The 25,335-nt window shown below is 40.7% G+C and overlaps 1 protein-coding gene across 1 annotated transcript in view; it reads right to left on the reverse strand.

Annotated features, from left to right (window-relative positions):
- ST8SIA1 (ST8 alpha-N-acetyl-neuraminide alpha-2,8-sialyltransferase 1) overlaps positions 1-25,335 on the reverse strand; it is a 141,979-nt gene that overhangs the window by 81,283 nt on the left and 35,361 nt on the right. The window contains exon 2 of the mRNA XM_040595595.1: positions 25,053-25,197. Within this exon, the coding sequence (XP_040451529.1) occupies positions 25,053-25,197 (145 nt within the window). The remainder of the gene's footprint in view (positions 1-25,052; positions 25,198-25,335) is intronic.

Here is a 25,335-nt window from a genome sequence, read left to right on the forward strand (position 1 = left end):
CAGCGTGCAATTTCCTAGCTGAGCAAGTAACGGTATATAGGCACACATTTTAATTTTTATGCACAAAAGTTTTTGTTAAAGTAAATGACTTTTATATTCCAGTTAGGCAAATGTAGGTAGAAAATAAATAATATGATTGCCCAGTGAAAAAGTCCTCCAGCCCTGACTGTACTTTCTCCCTCAGCAATTTCAGAATGGAAGAACAGTACCAAACTGAAACCAAAACAGAATAGTGAAAATTGCAAGGTATCCGCTTACTTATGCCTGCTGTAGGAATAAGCAGACAACGTACTCTCAAGCCGAATTACTCTCTTGTGAGATCGTTGGACAACACACAGTCAGCAAAGATAGGAAAATATTTGGAAATTTTGCAAGACCAACTATTGTTTGGTAAGGAGTACTACTAACTTATTTTCCCAGCTTTACGAAGGATTTCTCCACACAATTTCACATACGTGCAAGGTTATTGCCAGGACCAGTCCACAAACACGCAGCTCCTAAGCATTTTCAGAGAAATCTTAATCCTGCAGAACTGATGCAGGATGAACGTTTCTGCAATCACATGATCAGAATACAAATAAATGTGAAAAGCAACAACAGTCGGCATCAAACATGGGTGGGGGTAGGAAAGACAGCACGAAGGAGGACTCTGAAGGTGTCAGGGGACCCATCTGAGTGTATGTGGTTGATTTACTAGAAAGCTTATTTAGCCATACAAACACAAAGTTCTCAAAAATCTTATTAGTAGCACACAGTATAAGCAATAAATAAGTTTGTTTCAGTTCATAAAAATATAAAGGGCTTGCAGTTCTACTTGTATAAAGGGCAATAACAATTAAACAAAAGGAATGGCTCTCTGAATTCCTGAGGGCCCTCTGATCCCACTGATATGAATAAGCAGCAGCAGCAAAGGAAATCAATCAGCTTATACAGGCACCAAAATATGAATTTAGTTATCATGTGAAAGATACTGAAGTTTAAAGCTTTGGCTTTTATTTTTTAGTCTGTCTTAAAAGCAACAAACTTCCATTTAGCTAGTATTTTAAGAAAATGAGCTTCTACAAAGAATAGATCCACTAAGCAAAAAATGTTTGTCTTTGCTTTACCCCCAAATAGTTGAAATGAACCAATGACATCTATTGAGATTCACTAGTTAAAAAGACATCAAAGGCACCTAGCAAGGACTGGTGTCTCTGGGAAACTCGCAATTAGAGTTTGAGTGGAATTTAAATACTGAGATTGGTTTCTGGCAGCATGGAAGCTCTGTTTACTTTCTTTAATACTTACAGATTATTTTTTTTCTTCTCTGTTAATGAGAAAAATTAAGCCTCTTAAGAAAGCGTCACTTATAGATAAGGAGGAAACATCTACTTCTTTTACCACAAATTTTAGAGTTTGAAAATTACAAATTTTACAATATAGATGCAAATCTATTTGCCAATCTTTTTTGGTAAAAATCAAACCATTTTCTCTGATTCCAATTATGTAAATGTAGGTAAACAGCAAAGGGAAACACCACAGAGAAAGGTTAGCCTGGAAACGTTTATGGGCTCTGGTGTTTCAAGGTTTTTAATATAATTTATGGGCAGTGATTGGATGAAAACACCTTATGATATTGGGCTGCCCGGAACCATTAAAAAAAAAATCCAACATATAATGTCATCTTGCAGATAGAGTGGGTTCATTTCAATGCATTACTGAATTAGATGAAACAACGGTATGAATCCAGAGAAGTGAGCAATCACATTTTTTCCCCCTCCCATACCACACATTAAAACCAAATACATAAAATACACTAAGAAATAAGAAACAATTTGAGGAATCATTAAATGTACCCAGCTTCAAAGAGCCATTATATCTGGGCCAGGTCAGGATCCTGCATCAATCTGTATCTTACATCTTCACCCTGTCCTTCATCCGCAAACCTAGATGGCATGCAGGTTGGCTCCTCTAACTAAGAACACAAGAAAAGTTGACCCATAAGGGTTGAAAAGTAAGTAATAGTATGCAAAGAAAGCAACACAAAGAATTTTAAGGACTGCATGTAAAGCAAGGGTATAGGTCTTCATTTAGAGTACTATCTTTAGGGCATATTTCTGCAGAAATGTAGAGACACATTTAAAAGACCTTGCTGAAACATACAAAAAGTGGTCAGCAGCATAATAGGCTGTAAGCATAACGAGTGACTACCAAATTTTTTAAAAGGAATGTTTACAGAACAAGGAAGCCATTAAGAGGAAAATGCCATGCCACGTAATAACACATCTAAAGGTTATGAAATTATAAGTTTAGAATTCCAGGAAGGCAGAGGGGAAAAGCTGTTATGATTACAGAATCAACGAAGTTTCCGTAAGCTATTTATTTTTTCCGGTAATGAACACAAAACTCCTTAAAATCTTGACATAGAGGCACGAGAGTAATTCACAAACTTATTTCAGTAACTCATCATAAACTGATTTGAACAAACCATGATCGTTTCTATATCAATTATAAAACAGTAACGTAACATTAAAATGTGGAAAAGTGTCATTGCATAGGATATAGGTTCCCCCAAAAGCCACCAGAAAGTGTTATTTGTGCAGGCCCACACAAAAGCTGGTGTGGGGCTGGCTCCTCTGCTGAGAGCACAGCAAAGCGGGGACGCCAGGCCCCGGGGACCAAACCCGGCCGAAGGGCGAAGCCCCGCAGGGCGGCCCCCCGGTCAGCAGCTGTGCCGGAGCGCACCGGCGCGCAGCCGCGGTCAGCACCCTGGTCAGCGCCCCGGTCAGCGCCCCCGCCCGCCGCGACCCGCCGCCCCCGCCCTCACTGCCCGAGCGCGTCCCCTGCGCATCGCGGCAAGCGCCAGCCCTCGGGTCCCGTGTTCACTGGAAGAATTACAGAACGAACTGTGCGCCTCCGTGAGACAGCACACAATACTTTTTCATACCCGATTACCCTGTTAGTCTAAGCAAACACAACCCCTGTATTCCTGATGCCCCTTTTTCAACACATCTTGTTCATGGCATTGATCTTCTACTTTCCATTCTGTTTGGTCAGAAACAAAAACCATAACAAAATCTCTTAGAGGTATAATTACATTCACTGAGCCAAGAGGTTAAAAAAAAATAAAAAATGATGTGTTGTCCTCTGTTAGAGGTTGCAATTTGGAGAGGATAAATGCCAAAAGTTTTTAATAAACTGCAACACTCTTGTGAGCCAAAGAAAAGATCATGGAAATCAGAGAAGCCACTAAGACATCTTTTTGGGTTTTTTTGTTTCTTTTCTAAGATATAGCCGGGCCTGACATAGATTTTCAGCTATTATACTAAACCTAACCTTATTTTTCACTAAAAGCTATTTCCAAACCAAAAGCTAATCCAGGGCAAACTGATGAACATCAAGATGACTCACTCAGCAGGAAGCTATTAACAAGGATGCACTGGATTGAGTCCTCCCTGAATGCTAAACACTACAGACCAGCAAGCTACCTGAGGTCTAGAAGTTTCTGGGGCCTGCTTCAGCCCTTTTCAAACCCTAGGCTGGAAAGAGAAGTTTAACAGTAAACATTTGAGCCTTGTGACTTGGAAGAGGACAGCAGTAAAAGAGCAAATGACTCTGAGTTTGTCAGTGGAGAACATCTGGGATCCCAGTAGGATGGCAGGTCAATACTTAGCCCCGTGCTGAACCCAATTTCTGTACTTGCTAGCATGTAACACCAACATTCAAACATGACAGATGACTACAGCTTGTACATAGCATCTTTAAACACATATCCCTGCCAGACTTGTTTCTCTGGCTAAGAAAACAACCCCACTCTGCTTCTTATGCTCATTGTACTGTTCTAGTTTTCATCCTTTTACAAAGACAGAAGTCATGCAAGAACTGCCAGGATCTTCCACTCTGAAAACTCACTCATCTGATTTTGATACCTCCCAAACGTAATCTTCTACTTTTTCCTTTAGCTTCCTCTACTCACATGAGGAATCTCATTGAAAAAGACAGCACAGGCTGGTTGTTGGCTTTTGTCGGTACATGTAACTGTGTCCTCTAGTTTCATCTTCCCACAGTTTATTTTTAGTGCTCTTTCAGACAATTAGAGAGAGATATTCAAGTGGTGTTGCTCTCCACTCATGTCTGGATAGCCTTTAAAGGGCAGACTTAGAAAAAAATAATTGTAAAATGACATCGTGAATGTTGTACAATATATTCCTTCTCAATTGTATCTAGCTAAAAAATGTCATACTTTCAAATGATGCTTTTTCCCCTAGGTACATAATCTCTCAAAATATGATCTGTGATTAGAGAGTTAGATTAGATTCTTTTCCCTTTTTTTATTTTTACCATCACTAGTAAAGATTCTGCACAAGTGGACCACTTAGAACTTCCAGTTTTGTGCTGGTCTCCTGACACTGCCATTCATGATACCTGGAAACAAAAGACTATTAGACCATTCCAGTGTAACAAGCAAGTTAACAACAATACTGTGCTTTTCTCCAGTAAATAAGAAAGTAATGACTTCAGAATATGCAGAAAACAAGTAGATTAAATAGATTCTTTTTAATAGCATCCCTTTTCTACTCCTAATTACATTCTCATGCCACTCAACATCAATCCGTGCTCTTTCTGCCAGGAAAAAAAAAAAAGTGTCTTGGATTGCCATAGCTTTCTTTTTCTCATCTTTTTTACTCAGCTTCTCCTTTGCTTTAGCAAGGCATGGCCCATTTGGGTATTTACCTTCCTTGTTTCTACCACCAACACAGACAAGCTGGCCTAGTATATGGAAAACAACCATAATAAAGCTGGTTTTTCATGTCTGGTACATCAGCTAGGTGTACAGTTGAAATCTATGGCTGGATTAACTGTACCACAAATCCTTTACGTGCTCACCTGCGTAAGGAAGCTAAATGCCAGAACATAACAGACCAACGCAGAAGAGCACCTGGGCATTAGAGGCTATGGCATGCACCATGGCACTAGCACCCTGCGACCGCATATGGAATAACCATAAACTAGAGGTGGAAGTCACATTTCTGACCCACCTCATGCTGTCACAGTGAGACAAGTACTTTCCGAGAAGCAGCTTTACCAAAGACAGATTGCACTTGTTTTGAGGGCAAGAGGCTAAGAGCAAGCAAAGGAGGAGGTGACAAGAAGGGCTCTTGTGCTATGTCCTGTCAAAAACATTGCTGATACCACCACACTTTACCTCTTTTATCCACTGTGCTTGTCCCCCAGATTAACACCACTTGTTTGGTGTGAAATAAGACTAATAGGGCTGTCATCTTTGTTAAAGGCTAGCTTAGAGGTATTCTGGATGCCCATAAAAAGTTTATTAAATCAGAGGCCTCTTGTGGGGAGGATGGTAAAAAGCTAGGAAAGGTGATGGTCCTTCTTGAGCTGGAGTGAAAGACCTGCAAGCTTTGATGACAGAAAACCCAACCTAGAAATAAAGATAAGGGTCCGGCACGACACTGGTACTCCCTCAGCTCCTTGGATGTCTAACAGAGTAACAGCACTACACGAAACCGCCTGAAGAGTCTGATAATAGGGAACACTCTTACTGTACAGAAGTTCACACATGTACTATCTTCTTTTATTTCCATTCAAGATCACACAGGTTCACTTCAGAGTTAAATACCAAAGTGAAAACTTATCAGAACTACTGAGCTTCATTGAGGTTTTGTATGGCAATCTCAGAAGCCTGTGAAATTCATAATCTTTCATAAATTATATCAAGATTCAGCTGAAAATTTTATGGATATTATTGAATTAACAGCCTACATTTTTTGTTCGCAACAAAGTCCAGTTGCAAAACTTCCATTTGAGCAATGAAAATTTTCACCAAGATTTCATTAAGCGTTAAGAGGCTACTTGCAGATACAACTGACTGACAGATACCGCACTCCAAATATTGCAGTGAAGTGAAGAGGAGGTTGTTTTACACCACCATGCTAAAGATAAATTAGCAGTGATTCTACATTAGAATTCAAAATGGGCGAGTCTTTCACATTGAGTTTGGCAAAGCAGTGGGTCACAGGCTACAGTATTTTGTTTAAAACACTTCTCCCACTCTTAGTTAAAATTCAGACATCCAAATTCACTACATCACAGAAATGATACAGCTCCATTGAACTTGCAGTAACTGAGGGGTAACAGGACTCTACACAGAGCTACAAGCTTGCTGCACATCCAGAGATCTCATCCCACAACAGAACAAGAACAAAAGCCACCTGCTCCAGGGTAGGAGCTGTACTCTCCCAGGTCATTGAGGGGCTGAGGTGAAACATTTCCTCAGACCTCTCAAGCCTCAGATATTATGAATGAGACTCATCCCCAGCATCACCTTCCTCCACTACAGCACCATCGATATACAAGCTGGTCATTCTCTACTGCTTTAAGACTTCTTGTCCCAAGTGCACTTGCCTGATAAGCACACAGGTTGTTAGAGAGAGAAAGAAGCTACAGTGTGACTCCCACTACAGTCTCATGCCCAGAGAAAACCGATGAAATGCCATTCCACCCAGGGCTGCAGCCTCGCCTCCCAGAAACCTGTCACAAATATTGCATGCAGTCACATCCACTATCTCATGGTAAGCTAACTTCCCCACAAGCACCTCTCTGTACCTTCCCACTGGGTGGCCCAGGGGATAGCTCCATGGAGATTCATATATTGGGTCAGTAAAAGGTGAAGAGATACCTTTTCCAGGAGCACCACACAGCAAGACGCAAAGTTTCAGGCAGCCAGCACTCAGCATTTCTCCCTTTCTCTCTGCTGCCATGCACAAGAAAGTATTCCAAAATGAAGACACACAGGCAGACAGAAAGAAGGATTTTCCCTGAGCCCTGTAGATCTGGTTAATATTATGGACAGACCTCTAATGCAAAAGCTCATACTTTAGTCAGATAAAAAAAAATCTCTAATGCCTAACCAGAAGCATGTGTACCTACAGAGAAATATCAAGCTGTAACATGGAGGGTTTTCAACAGAGATTTCATTGGTAGATACTCAGTTGTAGCTTGTCAGTTACTTCCAACGTGCTGAATGATGTAATTTTATATTCATATACACACACATATACCTATAAAGTGAGAGTTTAACATCAAAAATGCTGTAATAAACTGTAACAGCTGGGAATAAGCATTAAATAGGGAAAATGACAATCAAGTTAAAACAAGCTCCATAAATGAATGAAAAAAATATTGCAATGATTTTGCAATAAACATTAGAGAAGAGCAAGTTCTCATTGTTGACCCAGCAGATGAGGTAATACCCTACACAGCTGTTTGGACACCCAAGAGATCCTGACTTTCATTGTCTCTAAACACTGATGTAATTCACATCCATTTCCACAGCCGGAGTGATGCTTTAAAGAACCAAAAGCACAAAAGTACAGCGCAATCATTAACAGCCCAAGCAGCCATAGGGACAGAAATTAAAATATTTTCTCCATAAAAATCTGTATTTCTACAGTTAATTTTAAATTTAGGAAAAGAGCTAGCATTTCTGCAATCAGGAAGTGTGTTGTATTTAATTTCTGTTTGGATTGTTCATGCATTGCAATTATTTGGTAGGGTAATACTTTTTATGTCTTGTCTGCATTGTAGACCTAGGCAGCAAATTTTCTGAAAATCGACATTTTAAGTAGTGATGTATTTTGGTATTGCACACAGTTTGATGGGCAAAGTCAGCAGTTCTATACACAAATTTATACTTCTGGGAATGGTAGAAACAAGATATACTTTGGATGCAACAATGAGTTACTGGAACTCATTACTGGGGTATGGTAAATTCTCCACCATAAGGAGTCCTTTGTATCCAGAAGCAGTAACTGCACTGCAGCCTGGTAACTGCAGCCTTGTAGCACTAACATGCTGCAGCTGAAGCACCGCTACTGCACTAGACTGAGAAATCACTAGATGCCACCCTACAGTTTGAGTCAGGAGGTCAGGCCAGGTCATAAGGGTTCCTGCTGCCTTTAAGCCTACCGCATTGGAGAAAATAGCATGCAGCACTTTGTACCTGCAGTGTCAAAATACATGAAGAAAGATGTTAAGTAAGTGTGGCTGATAGAATAAGAATCATCAGATCGTACATATGCTTGGGATCTGATCTGCAAGCAGCCCTTCCATGGCACTCCAAGCACGGGTAATGGGGATTCCAAATCCCAGACAACCTACAGGCGGCAATACAGCCTCTACCATAACTGATTTATTTTCTGTTCCTTCCCTCTTTCCCATTCAAATGAAACTATCGCAAATGACTCGCGTCAAGTCCCAAAGGAGTGAGAAGAATATCAATGCACAATGTAAATTGCTCTTAACACACCACCAAAGTAAAAAAATCATTTTTACTTAGGTAATAATTTTTGCAGACACAATTTTTTTTCTCCCTTGAATAAGTAGCTAGACAACTGTTGAAGGCAAAACATAAAGATAAGGCAACCAAAAGACAAATTTTGTACAAAGTGCAAAATTGCATTTTTAATTTATTCCTTCTGACAGAAACTTGGAGTGCACTGCCAGTAAACGGTAGTTAGGTATATGTTATTGAAATGAAAAAGACCCTGAAAGCATAATTTCAGAGAAAATGCTTTTTGAAAGAGAACTTCCAGGAATTCTGGCAGAAAGGCTACTCAAATCCACACATATACATGCCACATTTTCGCAAGTTATACTGTATTTAGCTTCCTTGAAAGCACAACTGGAAATGGGACGTTGACCTCTTTGCCAGAAGATGGAAGAAACTGCTTTTCCAGGTAAAAGGGCTGTTAAGTGACTGATTTGGATTGCTGTTAAGTTAGGAATGCTGCATGTCTTCATATTTTCTGTATTTACTCCAGTTTTAAGGGGATTTCAAAAATGAGCCATGCTTGGCCCGCTGGTGAGATGTTTAACAAAATCATTTTATATGGTTTCTAAATATCTGATCTGTAGAGCATTAAAATAACATCAAACTCACTTTAAAATGTCATAGATAAATATCATAACATGTTAATTGAGAACGGAACCAGTGTGGGTTTGTGATCTAAAGGGATCAAAAAAACACATAGAAACAAATGGAGAGAGCAAAAGAAATAAATTCCTAATGTGCCTATACTCTTAATTAATGGTTTGGGGAGAGGGCTTACCAGAGGGGATACTGCATGTTCAGACACCCAAGACATGCAAGAAAAACATCATGACAAAAATAGTGTAATGCTGAAATGGAGAACTTCCCGCTGCAGGAAAATTCAGAAAGTAAGTATGAGCAACAGGATTCTAACTATGGAGGATTAAAGAAAAGAAAAGCATCACTCAGCTGCAGTGAGGTAAACCCCAAGTAATCTGAACTCCTGACCGCAGGTGTAGTCCTTCTGCAGAAACATTGTTTCACCTTATATTGCCTGTGATCAGTAAGCACCCTGCCTGTTTTGACTTCACGTTGCTTGATGAAATTTAGCAACTAGACAGTTAAATTTCAGAAGTTAGTGCATCAAGTATAGGATATGAACTTAAAGCCCACCAATCTGAAACAAAAAGACCTTTTCAGGCCAGGGAGCCTTCTGAAGTCCTCTTTCACCACTGAGCTTCACTGAACAAGACTGAAAGCTCTGTGGCTCAGATCAGACAAATAAAGAATGAACCAAAACCTCGTGCAAGCACTTAAAACCTCTAAGAATTGTGCACTGTTTCCTTCAGACATTGCAACCAAACAAATAATCTATATCACATATGTTCATGAAACTGGAGTTCTGCTCTAGGTTCTGTTAATCACCTCAGGTAACTGCTTGTATCCCCATCCGTAAAACAGAACAACGGCAAAACCTGTATTGTGGGAACTGCAGAGGAAGAGTGCCCTACAAAAACTAAGCTTATCCTGCTTTAATGAAAAAATACTAGTCCTCCTTAAGGAGTTTGTTTATCAGTGTTCTTACACCCTCAAACCCATAACAAACCTATCAAAATAAGAGAACATCATTACACAGTATTACTATGGGGGGGAAAAGATATATAGACAACAAAGAAATAGGCAACAGCAAAGCAACTGCAACTTCTACCCGACACCAATCACGAGCAATCATTTTACAGTTGAAAAAATGACCATGAAAACCTGTAATTCATTTCTAGAACACTTTGAATTTCACTCCAGGTGTGCAAATTACCGTAGTATCGGACTATTGGAGTAGCACTTACATGGAAAAGAGTTGTCTCGTCTTTATGCAGGATTCAAATCCCCACAGCAGGATAAAGTAGAGCAGCCAGAAGAATTACAGTGCTGCAAAACAGGTGCACAATGACATTCATGCTCCTCGTCTTTATCGCTGCAATGACTCTCTGTCTCTAAAGGTCTACAACAAGCTGCAGAAACTCCACACAGCAGCCCAGAAAGCATTAACAGGGGAGTCAACTGACCCCCTAACTGTGATTAAAAGGCCAACTAGAAAGTGACACTACTAAAGATTGAAGAATAGCAGCAGCAGGTGGGGAGGGCTGGAGATTATCTAGGGGAGAACTGAGAGCCAAAGCTGAAAACACGGTGAGGAAAGCAGGATAAAGAACCTGCAGCAGACCAGGGAGCTCTCAGTAATGGTTCAGCACAGGGTGCTTGGGCTGGAACCCAGGAGAAACACAGGCTGAATTATTCAGACATTAAGGAGTTATTAAATAGGCTCCCTCTGAACAGAGTCAAACCTAAGGCTCAGCTTCTCATGTCTGGGAGTAACTTTGTGCCATGTAGCAGGAAAGACAACAAAGGTCTTTTCTATCGGAGTAGTGGACATTGATCCAAAGGGATGCTGATTCTCTTTGGCAAGAGCCAACACAGAAGCACACCGGAACGAGTGAGTTTTGAAAAATACTGATTTACTCCCACCCTCTTACTGTAACAGGTTTAACCACAAACACATCTATAGTATAGTGTACATACTAGTCCATTTTCTATATTATCAAAATCGGAGTGCTTGGAAAAATGGAAAGAAGGGCTGCAAGCTTATACTTAAAAGAATAAAACCAGGTATTATCTCATGCATACATAGTTACTGAGAATGAGGAGTTCTACAGTTATGCTCCTTGCAGGATAAAAATGCTATCAACGAAGCTAGTAGGAAGTATCTACTTTACATTGGAATAGAACCCTGAACACTTTCTAACTTTGCCTCTTTGGTTTTCTTCTCTAAGGAAAGAAGACCCTTTAAATCACAAAAAGCAAGTTTCTGATCTTCATTGGAAAAGTTATTTTGTAGGCTTTACGTGGCAGCAGGCTTCAGAGAAGTATTCGGATGTGTAAGTGCACAGAGGGACCAGATATCAAACTTTAAAGAGAAACCACCATTGCTAGTTACCACTGCATCGGTTTTCTCTACAACGTTGCTTTGGGGTTTTTTTCCAATTTGAAAATCCCAAAACACAGGGACTATCCAGGCATCCTGATGGCAATCTGGGGTAAATTCATACCTGAAAAAGATAGTATCTGATCCTCTCTCAAGAAAAAGCTGCAGAAAATAACATTCGCACTACCGCATCAGGAAGCCAGGGCACCAGGGATTTCACTTCTTTCATTGGGTCACACGCCAAGGATCTCTGTACCATTTAAAAACTAAATGAAAAATAAAAATCAATGGAATTGTGGATGACCTCACTTTAATACGGTGATGTTGACCATTGTGGCATGCCATCCTCATACATACTTGGACCAGCATACAAAAAAGTCTAACTTTGCCTGCAAAAATAACAGTCTTAGAGTAAGATCAGTTCATTGAAGAAGACAGAGAAGCAGAAAAGCATGCAAGGATTCTGCAAGATGTACACACAGCCTGCTTGCAAGGACTCCAAGAAGCATCAAGTGAGAGATGATTCCCTGCTTATTGCCATGAGCAACAGAAAGGATGCTGTCAGCTGGGATGAGGACAACAAAGAGCAGTGACAAAAAACTCCATTTTATCTCATCTGAGTGGCTGTTTCAAATTTGCCTTGCCTTTTCACTCAGGGTTTCTTAAAGGTTATAAACAAGTATTCTGCAGTCAGACTAGATGAAAAAGATAAATAACTCATTCACTACATGAAAACAAAGGTTAATAAAGGCTGAAAAATGAAAGAAACAAAGAAAGTCATTCCTTGTTACCCAGGAAGAAGCCACAAAAACAAATTTATGAGTCGCTAGCAGACCTGTACTCAGAAAGCAGGTACTGTTGGCTAAATCCTGGCCATGCTGAAGTCAACTGGAACATTGCTATTGACTTTGGTGTAATGCGGCTTCACTTGACCTATTTTGCAGCATGCTTGTTACTCATTTCCCCATCATGGTTCTTTTGGTGCTTAATAATCCAGCACCTGCATTTCCCTGATTAGTGACCGCCTTGAAAAGACAAATGCAACCACCATGCTGGCCACAGCCACAGCCATGCTAGGATGAGGAGTTGCCAGCACTGGGTACCACTTCAAGGAAAGACCCTGAACTGGGGAACTGGAACTGCAAAAAGTCTGCCAAGACCAGAGTCAGGAAAGCAGTGCTGGTGAGCTTAAATGAGCTAGTCTCACTTTTCAAAGGCCTTGCTTAATGCCATTGGGTGGAGAAGAGCTCCTGTCTGCTGTGCTCATATACTGCCCAGAATATCACAGAAGGTCTCTAAGTCTCTTTCAATGTTTAGTCTGTGAAGCAAAAGGAATAGCGGTTCAGCATCTCTATCTGTTTAACGTACAGGCAAAGGGTTTTGCAGTATTTCTTCCCCACATATTCCGTGCGCAGAAACCCTCATTTTAATTGTCTCCAGTCTAGGCATAGATTTAGCTGTGCAGTAACACCACACATTGGATTTGAATGACTGTAAAGTGCTTGAGGGAATTGTTATAAAGAGCAGCATACTCATACCAAGGATTATTTATCTTTGGCTTTCTCATTTCTTCTTCTGGCACAATAGCGGATCGCAGAATAGATCTGTGTAGCCTTTGCATTTATTGCCTCCTTTCACCTAAACTGTCTCCTGTTGAGCCTAGTCCCATCACTTAAATTTGCAGCATTGCTCCTGAGTAACAAGCTACGCTGTGCATACGCCAAGCACTGCTGCAAGGGAAGGGAAGTGAGGCAAGCAGTGGGTTTTAGATTGAGGAAAAGGCTGGAGATCATCTGGATGGAGGAATGTCTATTAATGAATTAGCCTACAAATAGGCTAGCCAGCCTAAAAACCAGAATATACTACACATTCTCATTCTACATTCCTGACATATTCACAACCTCATTAAAATATAACCAACTGAGAGACAGTGTTGTTTGGTATTATTTCATGCCCTAGAGGCAGGTCTAATTTAGCTTGGCTCTATACACTGAGAAATAAAGACATACAATAGTAATCTCATGCAATCTTCACCGTGCTCCCTGGAGAGGGGGCTCACCACTGGCAACTGTCCATCTATCTGTCTCCAGCTACATAAAGTACTTTCAGTTTACTGAGGTGGAGAGATGGGTGAGATTAGCTGAAGCAGACTGTCAAAGCTGTGATCACAGCACAGGGATCTTACTCTGGAAAGGAGAAGAGCCCCGTTCCCTGTTCAGCCCTCAGTGCACATTACCAGGGAGAAAAGATGAGCATGTGTGTTGGGACACTAGCTTTGCCTCATTAGTAGCAACATCCAGTGATCTCCTGGCTACAGGAATAATCAGCAACACTAAATACAAGCTTGTTCAAGCAGAAAGGTGCCATTGAGCTCAGCCTTTCAGAGGATATGGCGTTGTTGTTTTCTACCATCCCCAAAGCAAAAGTCTGAGGATACGTTTCTGAGAGCACCACATGGTTAATTGTCATGTATCTTCCTTACAGACCACCAGAAAAACAAAAACGTTCAAATGTTTAGAAAAAAATGATCAGATGAAAAGATTTGCAGTTGTTTAGCCTAGAGAAAAAGACTGTGGGGAGACTTGATAGCAGTCATATGTGGAAAAGATAAGAAAAAAAATATTCTTAAATTATAGCCAAGGGGGAATTTTAAGTTAAACATCAGGAAATACATCCTACACATAAGGACAGCAAAGTACTAGAATGGACTGCCTAGTGGGCTATGGAATTTCCATTATTGAAAGCTGTAAAAGGTTATTAGATAAATAGTCAGGTACAGCCCAGATAGAGCTGTGTGCCATGGGGCAGAGGGAAGCAGGGCAGTGACCTCTAAACATCCCATCCAGACAATGGCTTTGCACAGGCTTCACTATGAACCATCAGAAAGAACTGATGGTGCCCCTGTATTTTGGTGTAGCACTGTCTAGTGACTCCCCACATGAAGGTGCAAGGCCCTAAAGCCTAGCTTTGTAAAAATGAAATCATAAATAGTGTTGTCCCTTTAGATAATGTGGTGTGATTGAATGCATTTCTTTGTGCTGCCTTCTGAGTGCGAAGGGAACTGTGTGAAAACAGGTGTTGATTGTGGTTTTGTGTCATTCAGTTGAGGGACTGCAACTGAAGCCCTTGTTCTCTTCTAGCTGGTGCTTCTGGCCCACGTACAGCAGGTGGAGGACGGTGCTACAAGCATACTCCCAACCACCACGTGTGGCTGCTAGGCATTCCTGGCAGACATATGTGGGGACCTATGATATGTCCTTAACTAGATACAAAAAAAATAATCAGTGAGATGATACAGTAAAGGTGAGCGAGGAGGGATCTCTGAGGGAGCCACCTGCCCATGCATGCCACCGAAGGCTGCAGTAATATTAGTATCACCACTATCACCTTCACCGCACTGACTTCTTTCCTTCGGTCAATGTAGGAAAGCTTCATTACCATGGGACTTGAATAGGTTGCAAAACTTTGGTCACACGCCATAAAACCATAAGTAAGAAGATGTTATACACATGAGAAATTGGTCTATTGACATTACAGAGTACATTTATCCCTATCTGACTGAACGGCTCACTATATAGCCCCATCAGCATGAGACAGCAATGCATTTGCTTTTCAGTGTAATATACCTGTGCTCCAATTGTTCTATGAATCTAGACCTTGTCTTAAAACAAAACCCTAAGCTCACACTTTTAAAAGCACAGGATGTGAGGAATTATGCCCCTCATTCGTTCGCACTTGACCATACAGCTCTCGTGCTAGGAAGACTAGTAGCAACAGTAGGTGGACAAGGGTGCTACGCTATTACTAAGACTGTTGACCTCCAAGAGCTCTTTCACATCAGGCTATTCAGATCACAGTCTTTGCTCCTTCACACTAAGACAGACAATTTACTCATAAAGAAAACTTCTCTGTCCCCTTTCCAATAAAGGCATATTCTCTGGGAAAAAGGAGAAGCCAGGCCCCCTCCATCATGTGTAATTTTTGTTCTTCGCCTATCAAGCAATGCCCATGCCAGAGAATAAAGGTACCCAAATGCATCTGCATGACTTGGGAGTTCCTAATATTTCAGGTCTCTCAGAGGCAATACTTGGGATATAATTCAGGTAAATCCCTCCTGATCAAGTGATCATCTGAAGCCCAGTGTCTTTCATCTGAACTTTCTGAAATTGAGACCATTAGTCCAGTATATTTCACACTGAGAAAAATACAGACTGAGCTTCCAGGAGGTAATATTAGGGTAGCTCTACTGCAACCAACATGCTGGCATGCAGGAACCTCAAACCTCCACCCTAACCCTGCTCATAGGGTTTTACAACTGACTTTCAGCTTATAGATGATGGGCTCACCTAGGAAAATATGCAGAATTGTGCTGGCAATAATAAACCCTAGATGAAAATATCCTGCAAACACCTGTAGCAATTTTCCTGGGATTGATGGACTGGACTAAAGCCAGTGAGCCTAAGCCATTAAGTATTCCTTCTTCAAAGCACCTGCAAAGCCAGGTATGCTTATATGTAAGCTGCTAATATCTGCAACATACCTAGACTAGCACTGCCAGCTGTCACCAGCCCCAAATACTCATGGTTCATGGAAGTGTCCAAGATGGCCTTTAAAAAATGTATTAAAAAAGATGACAAAAACACCATCTCCACACTGGAAAGAACTATTTCTTTCTGCATTTGGGATTCACAGTTATACTACAAAAGTTCAAATTAACAAGGCTGTTAAATGTCATGTCCTGACTCATTTCAGCTGGAAAAACACCAGTGCTTTCAGTTATCTTGCTCCTGCCTGCTGCTACAGACTACCCCTCTAGCCACCACACACAAAACAGTCACCTCAGATTGGTAGTTATTGGCCAGCAGACAATCTGCAGCACAGATTTAATTGTCAAATTTCTCATTAAAGACTCTGAAAAAGCATAAGCTCTGTTGATCAAGAAGGAAAAAAACCAGCCTGGATCCTTGATCTGAGCAACAGCGAGTTAAACAGTACTTCACCTGCACGTCCAGCATCACAGGATTTATCCGGTACATCCTGATGTAAGAAAACCACTACTGTGTTATTTTCCCAATGTCCAAAAGTCATCTGGAAGCCAATGCCTGCTTCATGGGAGCCATTCAGATGATAAAAGTTGTTCCAGAAGAGAATCATAGTCCTTCCCCTCCACACCATACCAGGTTATAAGGACTTTAAATCAACCATGCCTGGCTCCATAAGTCCTTTCCTGAACTGTAATGCAGCAGATTTCTCATTAAACGTGAAGCTGGGCTTACACTCCCCTCTAACTAAAAAGACATAAAGGATCTCTTGAAAGTCACTATATAATCATCCTACAAGATTTGTAACCATGCTACCCCTTCTTAATAGCTTCTGTACTAACCTTCCCCAACTTTCTTCAAGCCCAGAGGTTCTGCTAAGCCACACTTCCCACTTCCACCTGGGAGAAGAGGGCCACATCTTTGCTCCAGATGAAGTATTTTCTGAACTTAACCTGATATCCTGCCACATTCCAGTAAAATTTACATGACCCATATCAAGAAACCAAACTGTACGCAAAATAGATGTAATATTTCATCAATTCCCACTCATTCTTCTGCCAGGTGGTAACTGCCAAGCATGAAACAGAACCAAACCTAAGCCTCAAATAAGCCAGCAGTGGTATTAAACCTGTTTTAGAAGTAACTCACAAAAAAGCTAACAACCAAATACAGCAAATTTATGTAATGCAATCTGATCACTGAATAACTTAAATATATAGTCACATATACAGTAACAAGTCCATAAACTGAACAAGATGACTTTTAATAACAACATTCATAAATAATAAGAAATTTTAACAGGTGGCCAGGATATAAAGGATAAAGTTTACTCAAGATTTAGACATTGACTTCCAAAGCAAAGGTCTCCTTGCACCTGAAGGTAAAACCCTGCGTGGAGAGAGAACCTCCTGTTAGCATCTTAGCAGTTATATAAAGCTACAATAAAACCAGCAAAACAAATCTAACTATTGCCTTTGGGTAGATTAGAACCCACCCTGATTTCTATTTTTACACCATCAGCCAAGTAGCTCATGTGCTCTGTAGTTACTTGTAGTCATCAGGCGTTTGCTGTTCCTACAGCTTCTCATCTGTGACCACTTCCTTTAATTATTCTTCTGCTTACATTTCTTGCTTCTAAAGCAGCAAGTTCATGTCCCCATAAAGGAGCTGAAGACTGGCTAAAAAGCCCATAAAATTCCCAGGGCTGTAGCACAGCCTCTCTGGCAGGCTTTGCCTGTGTTGCCCAGCTCCTCTTTTGGTCCAGCCGTCGTGCCCTGTAGTTTACAGTCCCACAGCACAACATCTGTAGTTGTGACTTCTAGGTACTCTCAAAAACATTGCTTGAGGTAGAAAATTTTGGTTGTGCAGCTAATGAGTAGAAACATGCACAAGCGAGCAGTGCCACCAGATCCTCCCTGCCTCTGCTAGCAGATGCTCTTCCACAGGGTCCCCTCCCTCCCTGGGACAGCACCACCACCACATCGCTCAGCCTTGCCAGTCCTTCTAGCCCCACTGTGGCCTCTTCACACAGCAGCTGCTCTATGCACAGGCTTACGTATTACCCGTCAGTAACTGTACAGCTCTGGGTACCAATAGAAATGAATAAAATATGCTCTCTAAAGCATTTTCCAAACATAAAATCACTCCAAGTTGCAATAGCCTCACGGCTGAATTATTCTCTTGCAAATGCCCTATGCTCCTTCTGTCTTAGGTGGCTCCACAACAATCCCACGGGGGTTTATACTTCTTTTAGTACTGCTCAGTATCCATAACAATGCAGAACCTGGATCACATTTGCTCTTCTGCATCCTCCTAGCCCCAAAACCCCAGAGTTGGCATTGACCTGTGGGGGTTTTTTTGAATGCCCAGGGGCATAAGGGTCTGTCTAGCAAAGGCATGGGTTTGTGCTTGGATCAGCTCTTGTGTTACCTAGGAAAGAGAGTGATTGACACTCAGTCACTTTAGATTTGAAATAGAAAGGTTGAGTTAGGGCAGCCATTACTTTCTTTCTGCCTGTGGGCCAAACTGACACTTTGCAGCCAGATCTAGTCCTTCCCTTCCTCTCTGTTACATTTGGAAAGGTCAGCATCTATTTATGTATTTGCACTGACTGCAATAAAGCCACTTTGGCATTTGCGTTATCACAGAAACTAGAGAAAACCAGGTTCACCAAAGCCAGCCTGGCTGAGCAGCTTGGCTGAAGACATTTCAGCAGCCCAGAGACCAAAGCACACATCTGATGTTCAATAGGGACAGAAACCCCCTCCTTGGTCTGTTTTAACTCACTTCAACAAGAGCATGTTTCCCATCTGCTAGCTAATTACTTCAAACTATACACATTGCGTGTCAGTCTTTTTAGCATAAATTTGATTTTCACCATCAGGTATGTTTGCATCTTGTCTATAGGGAGTAGTTTCAGACTGACTATAGCTTTTGCTTAACTGACCAGATAGAACAGATGATGCCTATTCCAGCTTTGCTAACAGGCTGCACAAAATGGTCCAATTACACAGCTCTTACTCATTATGGAATCAAAGTGAGGGTAGGGTTTCACTTAAAAAAATCTGGCTTAATATTTAGTTATCTCAATCACCTGATGCCAATGGCTTGAGATATTATCCAGGACTGAAGGGAAGCTCCAAAAGAGCACAATTTATCAGGTCACTACAGACAGTATTTCATATCTCAGTTTATGAAAGGCACTATATGATACCATTGCTTGAATAATTCAGAAGATCTCTTATAAATTGCATTCCTAACATGCAGATGTCACTTCACAAGATGTAACTACCTCTTCACCTTTTAGTATACAATGTTTTCCATGTTTGCAATAATTAATGTTTATTACATTTTCATTTTGAAGAAACATATGTAGCCCCAATCAAGAACATAGTTTGCATTACAGTATGCTTGGGAAGGAAGAGAAAAAAAAAAAAAAAAAAAGAGAAGAGAAAAAAATGAAGAAAAGGGATAGCACCAAGAAAGTTCCTTAAATCCTAATTAAATGCAACTCAAAAGAAGTCAGGGAGATACTATTTAGACAGTAGAATTAGTGGAAATAAATATAAGAGTTGCTCAATAAATGTTAGGTCTGGAGGCACTTCATGCTCCTACCCAAGACATCAAGAGAAAAAAAAAAATCATGACATGTATGACAGCAAATATTTCAATGTATTTCTCCAAGCAGCTATTAATTACATAGCTTTACTGAGAACAAACTACTTCAGTAAGTTAGATTGGAAGCAAAAATTAACAGTGTGCTTCCAAAGTCAACACCAAAGGCAATAACTCATACCTCCTGGCAACACTGCAGTCCATCAAACCCTGCCTCTCTTCACTTCAGGTCACTTCCCATTTCTTACAGACTTTTTGGACCATGAGGGTCTAAAATCAGTCCAAACAACACACAGCGTTTGCTCTAAGGAAGTTAACGTTGTCCTCTTAACAGGGTCCACATTCCTCATACAGCTGTACCTTCACATTCCAGCCTGCATCGGCATAGCAGCCGCACTCCCACCCAACCCTTCCCAGTGCCTCCTGCCTGAATCAAACTGCCATTTTCTGCCTCAGAATGAGTATGTTTTTCCTATAATCTTTGTCACGCAAAAAGGAGAAAAGCCTGTAGACTCTACACCAAGCTCCCTTTCCAAATCTGAATTATTTCCCTGAAATAATTACAAATTATTCTACTAGCTGCAGGCTGAAACTGTAAGACCAGGGAATTTGCTTTGACACAGCAAGAGTACCAGCATCAGAGGACACAATAAAATCTCTGTCCAACTGAGTAATGTTGTGAGCAACCAAGAAAAATTAAACAAACTCCCAGAATCTAACAGGTACCCTGAATAAAAACCACAAATCACACAGCACGATCATAAAATCATTCGCTGCTACCCAATACAACACCCACCGCAACAACACAGAACATGTCAGAGAATATCTCCACCTTACACCTACAAGCAGAGCCATTAACTTTTTTCCTGCCTTAATATTAAGGACAAGAATTTAAATGCTAATTAATAGTTTTGAAAATAATGCCTTTCTTCCGATCATGAGGTATCCAGAAACAGCTGCCAGCTTTCCCAGATTTATTTGTGGCTCAAAGCTGTTTCCTTTGGATTTCTCAGACACCATTTGTGATGACTATTCATGAGCAGCTCCTTACAAGTGGCCATTCTTCTAGCTGACAGCACTTTGCAGGTGAAACTTTAGAAGGGATTTGAGCAGCTGGGGAATCGTATTTTAGTAATTTGAAATAATTTACTTGTACCAAATGTGTCTAACTGCTTCAGGTGAAATACAACAAAATCAGAAAATTCTTCAATGAGTTCTTCTATTTCGTCAAATTAAAAAGTTGAAGCTGAACATTTGAAATTTCTCATTAAATGTATACACTCCTCTATCCTCCAAAATGATATTTTACATGTCCAAGTGAAAAGTTTCATTTGATTTAACTATTTCTTCAACCTTCTGGGGTAAGGGGAAAAGAGATCGCAGAAATTCACCTCAGTTCTTCCTTGCTATAAGCTTTTACCAAAAAAACCAACACAAATCAATTATATGCATAAATAGCTAAATACTGGTGGTCCTCTAATGGTAAAGATAGTCTGAAATTTGCTTTTGAAACTCTGAGGATGAAAAAGACAGGAATGAGTGAATAATTACTTCAGAAACAGTTTAAAACTGCCTTGTTTTATTCTCTAACTCAAAAGCAGATGAATGTTATTTCACATTTCTCTCACATGGTTCTGAGTTACACCCCAGCTGTTCCTGTGGTTACATCACATTTACTCACAGCATCTAAAATTACTGCGGGGATATGTGGAAGCCTGTTTTCTTCCATCCTAGTCAGACAGGAAGGGGTGGAAAATGCTAGCCATTCTGTTGTGCCTCAGTACACCACCACAGCAGGACCAGAGGTGCATGGCTAAACTTCCAGACTGAAGAGCAAGGTGAGTGTAGGTCTGTCCTGTCAGGGACAGGACTCCTGAACGCTCACCAATACACGGTTCCACATTCTGTGTAACAGTTGGACCACAAAGGAGAGGAAATTTATTTACAAGTTAACCTGAGACATGGCAGCCCGGCTATGCAGTTTTACCCAACCATGCCACTGATCTCGGCTGTAGTAGGGTCACCAGCATCTCTGGACTCTCACGGCCACCAGACACATATCAAAATTATGGGCTAACATTGGAACTTAAAGTCTACACAAAAACCTTTACAAAAGCCATAGGAATAACCTCTTGTTAGTATTAAACTACACCTACAGTTACATGCAGAGTCTACACGTTTTGCCTCCCAAGAGTGGGAAATAATGCTGTAGATCACAGCAAGTTACAGAATAAAGCTGCTGTCAAGAAACATCTGATTTTAATTGAAATGACACTTCATCAGCCAACAACTCCAGGCAATGCCACCATAGTACGTGCTCGGAAATGAGATGCAGGTGGGATGCCCACCCTCACTGCATGTTAGGCCACTTTCTGTAATGAGCCACGTCCTGCCCTGCATCTTCTCCTGACCATTAGCCACCAGCAAAAACTGACAATGAGCCATGAGCAGTTTCTCTACAGGAGGGGAAAGATGGTGCAGTCTGTGTAATATTTCATTTCTGTTTCAAAAAATTTTAATTCTAGAAATCAGGGGGCAAATGGGAGGGGAAGAGTAAGAGGAGTAACTTCCAGCAGCTGGAATTGCTGGTTCATGCAAAACACTGCAACTTCAAATTTTGTTCTTATAGACTGAAGCAAAACACTAAATTACTATTGCCACATAAAAGCTTTTTTTTTTTTTTTTTTTTGCAGGTTTCTCCCTCAGCCAATCAAAAACTTGGAGGAGGATATAATCAAGCAAAGTCTGAGGAAAAAAAAAGCTGGCAATGGAGCTGATTAAAAAAGCCAGCTGAAATATTACATTCAAAAAATGGTAAAATGAAATTTTATAACACCACCAAAACCTTTTAACCTTTTAACTTCAAAGAAAAATTGAAAAATCAATGAACAGATACTAAATTTATATTTTGATGAAATAGCATTTTTAAAAAGCACCTCATCAGAAAATGTTGAACCAGCTTTTAAGAACTTTATCTATAGATTATTCAAAAGAAAAAATATTGTATTTTGTATTGTTCACATTCAAAAATAACTGACATTTTACATATTAAGTTCTGACATACTTACAATGTTTCTGTATGTTTCCATTGATGCATAGCCAGCTTATTCTATGCCATAAAATACAGCAAGTTTCCTATTTACTTTTGACTTACATTATCCTTTAGGTCAATAACTGGTTCAGGACCGAGAAATGTTCTGCAAACACAAAATGGCTTAAGCCCAGCAGATTGATGGGGATAGAGCCTTTTTTATTTATTCTGGAGGAAATATTTTTTCAATTATATCAACATAGCTGTGGCCCTTTACATTCCTGTTACAACCCCTGAGAATTTCGGAGTATAACCCATATTTTAGGAGTGGTTTTAAGCTTCTGGATACTTTTGAAAGGAATATTCATCTTCACAAAAGTTGCTTGCTGGTTGCTAGCATGCTAATAGACACCATTCTTCAAAGTAGAAGCCTGAAAAATTTAGGTGAGTATTTTTTTTGAAACAGAGAGAGGTAGAAAAATACTTTAAGAATTTACTGCAAATAAGTCTTCCCAAGCTTTTAAGCCTAACAGGATTTCATGTGATAAAGGTCTACAAAATTCCTCTGGGCAAAATACATAGGAGTAACACATCAAGTCAGAGGCAATGGTACTTGCAAGAAAAGAGGGAGCAGAAGTGAGTAGCGCTTGTCAGAAATGAACTGCCCATCAATTGATTAATGGAACAGCATTTCCGGCACCCGTCCTAGAGCTGCTTTGTAGCATTGTTCTAGGGTTGGATCATCATAAAAATTAACCCCTTCCACCACCACCCCTACAACAGCATCCAGCCATCCTCTTCACAGCCTGCTCGGCAAGCCTAAGGGACCCTGAAGTCCCAACTCCTTATCTTATGTTGTTCATAAGCAGTTCATCTCTCCAGGGCTTCCTAGATCCTCACTCTCAATCTGGCCAGCTGATAAACTTTGAAGATAGGGCTTGGGAGCCTGGGAATCACTGCAGTTCCTAACACTGTGATTCCTCTCTACCCAGCATGTACTTCTCTGAAGGTGCCCAGAGTCTCTTTTCTGTGAGAGGAGGTAGGACACCACTGTGGCCAGCAGAGTGCTAGTTTTTAATCCCAAAATAATCAAATCTGAAATCCCAAATTCATCACAAAATAAGTGGCCTCCCTGTGCCAGCTCAGGTGGGGCTTTCCTGAAACACTGGACAGGATGTACACACATATTTTGAGCAGTTGCTGCCAATATCTTTGTGTGGTCTGAAGTCCACAGCTCTGCCAAGTATTTCAGTTTTCTCCAATAAACAGTGCAATATTGTAGCAACGAATCACACTAATAATCATAAAAAAGATTTACAGCTGCTGCTCTGCAACACACCATAAACTTCCTACCAGTCTCAAAGGCAGGAAGAGAAATTCACTCCAGCTGGGCAGCCCTGTTCCAGCTGTACTGCAGGAAAAGACTCCCCACGCACCTTTCAGCATCTACTCACTTGCAGGGACACAGCAGCTGGGGAGCAGCTTGAGGGAAGCAGAGGTCCATTAACCACTTCATTGCAGCAGGCACAGCCGAGTGACACGGCAGCAGGCTGGCAGCCTAAGCCAGGCGCAGCTGTAACACAGCTCCTCCAGATGATGTCTTAACACAGGAAGCAGCTGTTCCCATCTCCTCTGCCCTGTGCTGCAGCTTCCCCTCACTCTTTCTCCACTGAATCTCATTAAAAGCCATAAGTCTGTTGTTGAGATCTGGAAACTACTAATAACCTTTTTGATGTTTTATTTGCAGGATGAGTTCAACAGCTAAGAACTCTGCTACACGTTTAAGGGGAACAGCAACAAATGAAAAGCCTCATGCGAATGACTCAACACTGACTGGGAGGCTTAATAAATACCTATGCCTTTAATTTGAGAAAAATCAATTAATACATCCAGATGTCTAGCTTTCTTTAAATGCATAGCCACATAAAACAACTCTCCTTCCACATACAACATTCAATATAATCAATTGATTATTTAACATCAGTTCATACATTAGTTAAAAATGCAAGAACCCTAGATCAGCATTACAAATTCTCAGCACTCAAAAACCCTGCACTTAACACAAAACACCTTTGCTGAACAGCAACAAACCACTTCTGATATTCAAAACACAGCAAGAATCGGCAAGGTCAAGTTGTCTGCTTCTGTTATTGCGCTCACATTGCCTGCCATCAATAAACTTAATTAACTTGGAAGTAACTTGGACACCTTCACACAAAGTATTGTCACATCTTAGCTAAGTAGATCTGAACCGAAGCAATTCCAGATGAGGGCTCAAGCTCCCAGTGAGTGTGATCACTGACTGAAATGCAGAAATCGCCTTCTTAAAACAGCCAGAACTTAAAACACCCAGTCTCATCCCTTATGTACACACCTGAAAAGTGGCCACAAAAATAACATGCATACAAACATTTTATAATCTTCAGGACACAGAAGTAAAAAAAGAGGAGACTGGTATGTATTGAGAAATGAAGATACAGTTTCTTGATGAGCATTCAGCCTATTCATATTCATTTGTACCACGTTACCATATGGTATACTAATACTTAAAGTGAAAAGAAGAAAAAGGTTACTAACCTGTGGGAAGAGAGAGTAAGTTGCATTGTCAATAGTGACAGAATATAAAAATTCCCCATCAAACCAGAGGTTCTTTCCCATTGGGGAGTTCAGCTTTGTCATCGCAAAGAGCTGCCCGGGGTCACAGCATTCTTCCAGCAGTTTCCTGGTGAAGACAACCAAAAGATAAAGAGCCACTAATTAATCGGAGCCTTGGCATGCCTTCTCCAACAACCACCCTTCACACCTGAGATCTGCCACTCTCAGATGCTCCAAAGCAAGCCCTTCATCTTCCCAGCCAGTG

Source organism: Falco naumanni, chromosome 5, assembly GCF_017639655.2.
Source record: "Falco naumanni isolate bFalNau1 chromosome 5, bFalNau1.pat, whole genome shotgun sequence".
NCBI classification, from domain to species: Eukaryota; Metazoa; Chordata; class Aves; order Falconiformes; family Falconidae; genus Falco; species Falco naumanni.